Raw genomic sequence first — 11,292 nt, 5'->3', positions numbered from 1 at the left:
TTCAATTCCATTTGTTACAGTGGATATTCTTTGCTGTGACATGCTGTTTGTTTTACTTTGCCTTCTAAATCTCCCCCTGTGTGCAAAGAATGGCTGGGTTTGCCATCCACTGGTAACGAGCAGGATCGAACGCAGATCAGCAAGATTACAAGATCAGCACGTTACCGCTGCACTACAGTCTTTTTTCTGCCTCGCAAGTGTCCTTCCCCGGGTCCTTCCCCTTCTACCGTTCTTCCTGGCGCTTCATCTCCTTCCTTTGGTCCGTTGAATCAGTCGCTGGGGTCTTCTCCTACTTCGACATCCATTTCTACGCTTATTACCCGTTGATTACTTCATAAAGGTTCCTCTTTTAGTCCCTCGCGTTGTGTTGTCTTATCCCCTCTCTGCTGCATCTTTATTTTTCCTCCCTTGTCCTATATTCCTTGATCCCCCAGTCTGTTGGATATCCTCACGGGCCCCCCTCCCCCCCCTCAAACACACTTTTCTTTTGACAACTTCTCCTTCAGATGCATAGATATCCTCCATTTGACCTTAAACGCCCTTCGACCTTGACCCCTCTTCCCCCTTTTACTTATTCTTGCATTTTCACTACAACGTTCTACGGCCTTTGACATCTTGCACATTTTCTTGTAATAACTGATTTTTGTCCTTTTCGACACGATATTTTGCCAGTGTTCTATGACCTATGATGTCTTTGTCCACCGATTTGTTGTAAACCATTAACAATTCGCCGTAATCTGAGCGGGAATACTGTAATACGTGTTTAAGATTACATTTAGGATAAGTGTTGTAATATGTGGGTAAAGAAGAGGTGCATCCAGTACGCTGCATAAAAACTTTGTAGTATTTCGTGGATTTGGGGTTCAGCGAAGGCAAAACAGTCTGCCTCGCGTCTTCTTGCAGGTTGGTGGTGCCCTGTAGATCACATAATCAAGATTTTTTTTCGTGCTTTATTCATTATATTGACCATAGAAATTCTCGACAATACATTCATAAAATTGGTTGTTGTAGTCTGCCTCCAAAGAAAGGAACCCATGAACACCGGGGCGGTCCAGTCACGCCGCCGTCTCTCGTGACTGCCAGGCATACGTGGTGGCTTCTATCTTCCAGGGGAGGAGGTTGGGTTCTAGTCGGCATTAGACAATACTGTGATTAATTCAGTGTGTACTGTTATTGTTAGAGTGATGTTTTTAATTGCAGTTTATTCATATTCTATTTTCCTGGTACCTTCCATGCCCTCGTATGCAATCGGGGCCCAAGAATGTGGGGGTTGGGGGTTTCCTCGGCATATTTTCTGTATACATGTTGGTAGTTGAGGGTGAGAGGAATCCATCAATACCACTATCGTCGTCAGCGGCCATATGAAGGTATTCCGAATATTTACTTGATTTTCCAACACTAATGAAAGTAAGCAAACAGTTTGCAGAGAAACTACACTTCAGTCTGCAATTCATTATTCCTTAACCCTTCGAAAGAGAGAGAGAGAGAGAGAGAGAGAGAGTGAGTGAGTGAGTGAGTGAGTGAGAGAGTGAGTGAGTGAGTGAGTGAGTGAGTGAGTGAGTGAGTGAGTGAGTGAGTGAGTGAGTGAGTGAGTGAGTGAGTGAGTGAGTGAGTGAGTGAGTGAGAGAGTGAGTGAGTGAGTGAGTGAGTGAGTGAGTGAGTGAGTGAGTGAGTGAGTGAGTGAGTGAGTGTGTGTGTGTGTGTGTGTGTGTGTGTATGTATGTATGTGTGAGTGTGAGTGTGTGCGTGTGTGTGTGAGTGTGTGTGTGTGTGTGTGTGTGTGTGTGTGTGTGTGTGTGTGTGTGTGTGTGTGTGTGTGTGTGTGTGTGTGTGTGTTTGTGTGTGTGTGTGTGTGTGTGACAGGAACAACGAAGGGAATAACAAGAAAACACACGAATATGCCGAAGGCCTTTTCGCTTTTGCTTCATTAGGGTATACATGACAATAGGTACATAGAATAGTATATATACTAGTACGAGGAGGTCGGGTCGGTATATACAACGGTCACCTCCCAAAGTGGTCCCAGGCATCCAAAAGAAAACAAGACCTACCCTCACGACAACGGAAGATGGTAGAAGCGGCGTTCATTCATAAAACTAACAATATCAGCACCGCAACGGGGAGCCACGAATTATCCAAGGTCGTCGCTCACCTGATTACCGACGTGACCTGACCTCCTATTACTAGTATATATACTCCTCTTTGTACCTCTTGTCGTGTTCGACATGAATTCCACATGTGTGTATGTGTGTGTGAAAGAAACTTAAATTCTTTTATTTCAGTTAATTACTCATATTTTCCATACTAATCCGTTTGGGAACAGTGATACCCACAGCTATAACAGTACTTTCTTTATTGTCATCAAAGCAAATTAACATGGTAAATAATAGACCATCATGATAACAGATATGACTAGGAATGCATAGCACATACCTTTCCTGAGACATGTTGCAGAGGCATTTCTTATGAACTAATATCACATTTTTGAGAACAAACACATTATTTTCATTTTCCACCTTCGAAAAGAAGAAAAATAACAATAAAATGAATTATCCGCTTTTGGTGATTTCCACGGTGCCTGAGAGAGGGCAGATCCTGGGCTCTTCCTTCGTGTGTTCGGCCGAGTGCTTCCGGAGCTTCTTGGCCGTGGGGAAGACGAGCGAGCACTTGGGGCAGGCGAAGTCCTTGTGGTCCTCGTGAACCAGCTTGTGGGAGACTAGGCGGTACGGGTGGGCAAAGCAGCGGCCGCAGATGTCACAGCGGTGTGGCTTGGGGTTACCGTGCTTCAGGGAGTGTGTCTCCAGACGCTTCTTGGAGGCAAAGCGCATGCCGCACACCTCGCACTGTGGCCTTGTTGTCGAGTGGGTCTTCATGTGGGCTGCGAGGCCGCTACTCCACACGAAGGCCTCACTGCACACAGAGCACACGTGTTTGTACTCATTTGAGTGCACTTGCATGTGGTGCTTGAGCAGGCTCTGGAAGTGGTATGACTTGGGGCAGTGTGGGCACGGGAACCGCTGCGAGCTGTGGTAGTGGGAAGCCTTGTGCACCGCCAAAGACCGGTGCCGCTCAAACGTCTTGCCACAGTCTGAGCAGGTGAACAGGCCCGTCAGATGGAGCTTCAGATGCTGCTGCAGCACGAGCTTTGTCTTGAAGGCCTTGGCACATACAGAGCACTTGTGGGGACGCTCCGTGCTGTGCTTGCTTCTGTGGCGGTGGAGGCCTGACTGTGTCCGGAATGCTGTGTCGCATATGCTGCACACAAAGGGCATCTCCCCGCTGTGGATGCGCAGGTGAGCGACCAGGATGCTGCGGCTTGTGAAGCTCTTGGGGCAGTAGGCACACGAGTGAGGCTGGATGCTGCGGTGGCTGTTCAGGTGTGACCGCAGGCTGCTGCGCCCCTTCAGCATCTTCCCGCACACCTGTGGGCAGAATTAGGATGACGTCTGATGCCAGAAAGTCTATTTGGGATTTTGAAAATATTTTGTCTTGTCTTTTGAAAATTAGGTAAACTATTACACCTCTTTATTCTTGTTAAATGAAAAGTTTCAACACTGTGACATGGACAGTTAACTGTGGCAGATGCATTGAAGGCATGAATATTATAATTTATTTCAGAGCCCAAGAAATGTGTCTGATATGATTTGATTAAATATCTATCAGAAATACATGTGAAGTCATTCAGTCTCATTTATATGACAGTTTGTGTCACACACACACACACACACACACACACACACACACACACACACACACACACACACACACACACACACACACACACACACACACACACACACACACACACACACACACAAAACAATAATAATAATAATAATAATGAAATCAATAATAGCAATAATAATAATAATAATAATAATAATAATAATAATTATTATTATTATTATTATTATTATTATTATAACAACAAATAAATAAGCAACCAAATTTACAAAAATGAAAACATATAACTAAAAGAATTTATACTTATTTTCATTGAAAATTCCTCTTTCCTTTCTCCATGCTTCCCACACCCTCCCCGACGTACCTGGCACAGCAACTCCCTGTTGCGCTTCTTCTTGCCCTTGCCATCCTGAGCCTGCATATGACCTGCTCTGAGCATCAAGGCATTCGTACTGGTGGATGCCATGGCCTCGTCCCTGAGGTCCTTCCCATCCCTTAGGTCTCTGGAGTCCTTCGGGTCCTTGGCGTTTGGCTCCTGGCTTGGGTTTGTGCTGGAAGAAGCAGACGAGGAGGTGGCGGACAAGACTATTTCCTGGGCGATGGGTTCGTCCTCCTCAATCCAGAACTTCTCCTTCAAAAGTGCATCACGTCTTGACTGCAGCTCTGGGGGCCAAGGTGGGCAGGATGGAGAGATGATAATCATTATATTGAATTATCTATTTCAATTAATTTGTTTTGTTACAGTGTTGCAGAAGGAAGGGAGAAATATTGGTTTTGTTATTTTTCTTTCACTTGGTTAGTTATTATTGAACAAAATAGGTAGAAAATTTTGTTATTTATGTCTCCAAAAAATAAACTTGAAGAAACGACAGAAAAGCAGAAATCCATCCTATACGATGATGCCTAAAGAAATACAAAGGAGGAGGACGGCCAAATGATCAAAATAAGCTTGAGCTTCAGATAAAAAACTCTTACCAGAGGAATTCAAGAAGTCTTTGGCCAGCTCCTTCCTCTTGATGTAGGCTCTGTTCTGTTCCTGGTGGGGGATGAACCAAAGCCTCTCGGCCCGCTCAATGATGTTGTGAACCTGGGAGGAATCAGCCCCTGGAGCCCCATTTCTCTTGCTGCCCTTTGCCTCCAGGCTGGTGGAAGACTCCTGACTGTACTGTTTGTGCATGGCTGGCTGGTTGTCTGTTGGCCTAATGTTGCGACTCTGGGGTTTTAAGAGAGACTCCTGATCCTCAAAATCCTCTAACGAGTCTCCCGGAAGGTATAAGGCACTTGGGAACGAGGAAGAAGGCAAGGCATTGGAACAACTCGAGAAGCCATCAGAATCCGAGTGACTGGTCTGTGAGAGGCATGGCTGGCTGTCCATGGGCGGGTGGGCGGCAGTGGATGGGGGCATAACAGGCGGGGTGTTAGGAAAGAAGGTGCTGGCTGAATCCAAAGCATTGTACTCATTCATGGCATTACTTAATCCTGATGCTAAGGGGTACTGGGAATTTTGTGTAGATGTGGCAGGGTAGGGGGAACCTTGTACAGATGTTGAAGGATAAGGGGAACTGTGCACTGGAGGGATTATGTGTGGGTTGGATGTATAACTTGGAGGAGGAGGAGGTGGGGGCAAAGAAGGCAAAGAAGGATATGCCGGAGGAGACCTTACACATGATCCTGGATCCACCTGCATGTCTGCCAGGTCTTGCTCAAGGAATCTTGGGCTGTGACAACCCATAGGATAACTGGAAAGGTCTGGGTCTAATGCTGACATTGCCATTTGTTGCGACAGAGCGGCATCAGGTTGGTTTGGACGGGCATAGGCGGTGTTGTTCTGGAAGTGCGCCTCATAGGAAGGAGGATTATGGGATCTCTCTACACCTGTGCAGTCAACCCTATCATTAGTATATGTTACATTAGTTGGGATTCCCTTGGTGTCTTCACACACCTGGGGGTTTGGGGTAAGGCTTGTATGGTGAGTATTATACATGCTAGAGCTGATAGGACTGGATGAACTTAAATAATTAGAGGGCGTGTGCTCTGAGAAGGAATACGAGGGCAGGAGAGGTGGGATGGAACTTCCTAGGCTGTTGGCTGCAGAACTCTGTACTGCAGTTGGCGTGCTCTGAGGGGAGTTGCAATATGCTGTTGGCTGCGGAGAATCAGAAAATGAATTAATGCGTCCAGCAGAGAATGAAGCTGGCTGTGGTGATTGGTGGCCATTAGTAATGGGAGACTGGTGGGATGCTATGGTATTTGTAAAAGGCTGGGGGGACTGTGCAAAAGTATCATCATTTTCTGACCTTAGAAAGAACTTTGACTGATCATATGCCACTGAATGGGGAGGCTCATTGTAAATGTTTGACTGTGGAGCTTCACTGTACAATACTGAGTGTGGCGGTGGGGTATAAGGAGACTGAGTATAAGTAACGGCATGTGTAGTGTGACTAAATGTTTCTGGTTGTGGTGACTGAAGATATGAAGCTTGATGTGGGGACTGGATGTAATGCTCTGACTGTAGAACCTGCTGAGAATCACCATAGAAAGGAGATGTTAAGGCTTGTGAAAAGGGCTGCGGTGATTCCCGGAAAGCAGTTGAAGACTTTGACGAATATGAATAAACACTCTGATTTGGTGTCTGGTTACACATTGGCCCCACTGCTGAAGAAGTAATGGAAGGTAGAGGGGACTCTTGCCCTGTCTGGCTGGCCTGTGACAAGTCCCCATACGCTGAGTGGAAAGAGAAACAAGCTGTTGATGATGGCACCCCTTTCTGAATGCCCAAAGAAGACGAAGTTTCTGGAAGAGGTGATGAAATGTCTGAGTAGTGAGAGGAGGAATGATTCAGAGATGTGTTCATCTGAGAAATGCTTGTCGACAAGGAATGCGAAGTATTCAGCTGTGGAACGCAAGAAGATGAAGAGTAAGAAGGAGGCTGAGGCTGACATGAGGCTGAGATTCTACTATCCTCGACTTGGCTTGATGATGATGCCTGATGAGACCTGACAGGCGATGAGTATGCTGGAGACATCTGATTGGCCAATGACTCATGCTGCATCATGCTGAATGTCACTTTTGGCTGTGAAGTGACTGGTGCAACGTAGACTGGAGATGTGGGAGGAGAAAAGCAAAGATTGGGTTTTGGGGAAGAACTTGAGAACAGCTGAGAAGACACCGGCGTAGGGCAAATTTTAAGTTCATTATTAGCGTTAGTGGAGTATAATGGCGAAGCACATGAACCCTTCATTGATGCAGAGGAATCCATGGTATTAAACTGTGCTGCATAAGAGGTCTGGAAGCTCTCCTCGTGCCCCTTAGTGATGCCCTGGGATGGGTTCGGAGATTCTAGCTCTGAGCACCAGTCTTGCACTCGTGACTCTACTTCCTGGAGGACTAAGTCAATGCTTCGGTTTCTGGATGACTTTGGGTAAGGAGGCGGAGGGATGTCCACGAGATTCTGCTTTGGGAAGCACAAGTCTGGTTGGCTGGAAACGATATAGTCCGCTGCTGCTGCGGGACGAGCTGTGGTACATCCCTTTGACTTCAGATCGTCTAGCATCATAAAACTCTTTGATACTACATTGCTGCTTGAAGGGAATGTCTTGGTACTAGCTTTCTTCTCAACAACTTTGCTCTGACTTTCTCTCCTGGCAGTGAGTTTCTCTTCCAACGCGGCTCCAGTTTTCCCTATGCTAGCTACGGCTTTCTCTTGCTGCGGCGTTGGCAGGACTGGCTTCTTTTTCCTCTCTTTCCTCTTCTTGCCTCCCTTCTGTCCTCCTTCCTGAGGGCTGGTCTGAGTCTGGGAGGATAAATTCATTCCCAATGTAATTTTTGAAGGCACGACTGCAGAGAATGTTGACGGCAGGAGCTCTGGCGTCCGTGCAGACACCAGGATGAGAGTGTGGGCATCTCCTGGCATGACCTTGGGCAGGATGGACTTGACGTTGGATCCTCTTGGCACCTCGCCCACACCCCCTTCCTTTCCCTGCCGCATCTCCTCTCCTTGTATTGTCTTTTTGGGTGTTTTTGCCTGAAGGATTGGTCTCACTGGTTCCTGGTGGAGAAAACATCTTTTTTAGCCTCACTTTGCTGGAAAAATATAGTGTTTATTGTCCTTTTTTTTTTTTTTTTTAATGTCTCTGCACATATATGGCGTCACAAGTGCACAGCCTAAAGGACTCAGTCAGCAGACCTTTCTGACCTCACCTTTCCTTGAGCTTTTGTGAAAAATGTATTTTGTTTTCCAATAATGCTGTCAATACTGATAGTTATTATTGCAACAGACATCATAATTATCATAATGTTATTGACATGACAACAATATAAGACACAAGAAAATATTTCCGAAAATAAGAAGTAAACATGTGAGATAGATTGTACCAATAGCAGGATGATTGGTGAATTAGCATTTGTGGAGACATCTAAGTATAAAGATAATCCATAAACTAAACTTGGCATCAGATTAAGTATTGGTTCCTTTAGCACTTTCTAATTCATCACAAATGATTATAAAATCATGGCAATATCCATGCTATATTGCAATTGGTATTGAATTAAATCACATAACTCTTCAATTAATTTCATGCACAAACAAAGCAAATGGGCAATGTAACTTTTATAACATAAAGCAGAGAATAGTAATCATAATAATCATAATAATAATAATCATTATCATATTAATAATAATCATAATCAGAATCATAATAATAATAATCATAATCAGAATCATAATAATAATAATCATAATCATAATCATAATAATAATGTCACCATTAATATTACTAGACAAAACAATAGTGATGATGATGATGATGATAAGAAGAAAGAAGGAAAAAGACAGTAAGTAAGAAAGAAAGGGAAAAGAGGAATAGAAAGAAAGAAAGAAAAAAAAAAACTAAACAGAAGCACTCACAACTTTGGGCAAGACAGACTTCGGTGCCAACAGGGGTGGATGGTGTCTGCCAGTTGCTGGAGCCAGTCCCACCTTGCTTGGCGATTTCAAGGGCACGAATAAGGAGGCTGGCTGCTGTCCAACTGGACCGCTGAGCATGATGGCAGAGGTGGAAGGCAACAGGACAGACGTGTTGGGTTGGGGGACATTGTGCGAGCCTGGGAGTGATGCAAGGATGATGGTCGTGCCTGGCTGGGTGAGAACATTTCGGACCGGCGGCAGGCCGATACATGCGCCAGAGGTTTTTGGAAGAATCTGAAAAGGGGAGGAAATCATATTAGTGTCCTTTCTTGGGAAGTATTTCTTAATATGTTTATAGATGTGTTGATATGGGTCCTTTTAAGTGTTCTAAAATTCTTTTGTTTTAGGGAAGATTCCAAAGAAATGTGCATGCTTTTATCAACCAAAGCAAGTTGACACATTTACATAATAACCTTTTCTGACCACAAGGCAAAGAGAACTCGGATCAGTAGTTTCAGTTTCAAAAACAATAGACTCATCTTATTACAAAAATCACATACGGCAGGGCAAAACTTTAAGTAAATCTCATATATTCAGGTTTTAAAACACAAAAAATCTAAATCAACTTTCATATGAAGCAGAGAATCCAGCTGCTATAAAGAGGGAAAACCAGGAATATTTAATAGAGGAAGGGGACAACATTCCCTAAATGAAAATGATTCCTACATATATACTTTATATATCTCTTAAAAAATAATGATGATAATAATAAAATTCAATAATTATAATTTAGTTTAATTCCATCTGTTACAATGGATATTCTTTGATGTGATATTCTGCCTGTTTATTTGTTTCTAAATTACCCCCTGTGTGCAAGGAATGGCCAGGATTACCATCCACAGGCAGTGCGCAGGAAATGAACAGAGGTCAGCAAGGCTAATAAGTGAGAGTGCTACTGCTGCAATACACAGCATAACAATCATAATGGAGGGGACACTTCTGAGAACCCCCACATATATCTAACAGCACTAGTGTATTGGGAGATGGAAACATAGGAAAATAAATTACTGATACTGAAGGTGAGTACTTTACCGGTTTCATGTTCATGGTCACTGTTACATCTTAGTGATTGATGTCCAGTTGGAAGCCTGAAAAGAAGAACATCATATGCTTACATAATACCAAAATTACATACAGGATGCTACTGGCTGAGAGAGAGGGAGGGGAAGGGGAAGAAGGAGGGGGAAGGGGAAGAAGGAGGGGGAAGGGGAAGAAGGAGAGGGGAAGGGGAAGAAGGAGGGGATAAGGAGGGAGTGGAAGGGAGAGGAGGAGAGGGAAGGGGGGGGGAGGGGAGGAGGGGGGGGAGGGGAGGGGAGGGGAGAGAAGAGGGAAGGGGAGGGGATAGGAGAAGGAAGGGGAGGGGAGAGAAGAGGGAAGGGGAGGGGAGAGGAGGGGAGGGGAGAGAAGAGAGGAGGGGAGGGGAGGGGAGAGAAGAGGGGAGGGGAGGGGAGAGAAGAGGGGAGAGAGAGAGAATCAGTCAAATAAATAAATACAAATATTAACATAAATCTTTAACTACCTAACTGTCTATCTATTGTCATAATTCTATTTGGATAATTCTATTTATCAAACACACATATCACATGAAATACTACATGGATAACACTATATATGGCAACAAATGATTATCACTGCCATATGCTATACAATGGGTAAGGATTAATACCATTTGCAGGGCTTAATTGCGATAAATAACATTAGAAAACATGAATTGGCTAAATTGGTTTACCCATGTTTCAGTTCCACAAAGAAAGCTTCTTACTGAATACTGTATTGCAATAAGTAACTAACATCTGGTTCAATAAGCTCTCATAACTGACAATTCTCTCTGGAAGACAAAGTTAATTCTCTACAAAGAGTGAGGAATAAAAAAAACTAAACACTTAAAAACAATTAAATATGGCATTTCAACAGTTGACCATCAAATTATCCAGTCTGCAATAAATAATGATCATCTTGTAAAGCATAAAAACATATTGAATTTGTAGCTTTTACTTATTTTTTCTCTCTTACTTAATTCTTTCTTAGTCTCTTCATCTTTCCACTTATTTGATAAACATTTTCTACGAAATATGAAAATCAACTGACAAAGCCCCTAAATTATTCTATAAGTGATAATCAATATACAATAACATAACATACGGTAAAGGTAACATAAAAGTATATGATAATATCGCAGGGACACAAAAACAACCATAAAATAAAGCATAAAAGTCCCCTAACATGATATGAACTAAAACAATAAAACGCAACACCTGTACCAAAATATAAACTTCATATCACTTATGATCAACAACAAACAGACTCATATAGTTGTAATGAAGAAGAAATCACCATTAATAACTTACTGACACGGCCATTCTTCGTGAATAAAGGTACAATTGCTATAGACACTTTCCATTCACTCTTTTACGAGGTCTCTCATGTAAACAATAAGCGTTTGATGTTGAAAAAAATAATATTATAAAACTATTCTACAGTAGTTTGCTACATTTCTTTACGGAAAATGTTATGTGAACTTTGGGTATTTTATAAATATATTTCATGGTTATTGTTATTTTAGATCTTGTTGCTAGAAAGTTTTTTCTTTTGGACTTGAATGAGGACAAGTTGCAAAGCATTTGTTGTTCAGTAAAAGATTG

At 43.2% G+C, this 11,292-nt stretch overlaps 1 protein-coding gene across 1 annotated transcript; it reads right to left on the bottom strand.

Annotated features, from left to right (window-relative positions):
* Positions 1-2,336: 2,336 nt before the first annotated feature.
* LOC113800671 (uncharacterized) lies at positions 2,337-11,095 on the bottom strand. The gene is made up of 6 exons (XM_027351481.2): positions 10,999-11,095; positions 9,683-9,738; positions 8,591-8,884; positions 4,660-7,732; positions 4,049-4,347; positions 2,337-3,422 (listed from the first exon to the last, which is right to left on the bottom strand). The coding sequence occupies exons 2-6, from the start codon at positions 9,695-9,697 to the stop codon at positions 2,550-2,552; spliced, it is 4,554 nt and encodes a 1,517-aa protein (XP_027207282.2). The 5' UTR covers positions 9,698-9,738; positions 10,999-11,095; the 3' UTR covers positions 2,337-2,549.
* Between the last annotated feature and the right edge of the window lie 197 nt (positions 11,096-11,292).

Source organism: Penaeus vannamei, chromosome 35 (assembly GCF_042767895.1).
Source record: "Penaeus vannamei isolate JL-2024 chromosome 35, ASM4276789v1, whole genome shotgun sequence".
Classification (NCBI taxonomy): Eukaryota; Metazoa; Arthropoda; class Malacostraca; order Decapoda; family Penaeidae; genus Penaeus; species Penaeus vannamei.
The sequence above is the reverse complement of the archived record's forward strand: the minus strand, read 5'-3'. Positions and strand labels throughout refer to the sequence as shown.

Excerpts from the sequence above, each read along its gene's own strand:
- LOC113800671 (XM_027351481.2), bottom strand. Across the intron at positions 7,733-8,590 it reads AGTCTGTCTTGCCCAAAGTT|GAACCAGTGAGACCAATCCT; the intron begins GTGAGTGCTTCT and ends TTTCTCCACCAG. Across the intron at positions 4,348-4,659 it reads AGACTTCTTGAATTCCTCTG|AGCTGCAGTCAAGACGTGAT; the intron begins GTAAGAGTTTTT and ends CTTGGCCCCCAG.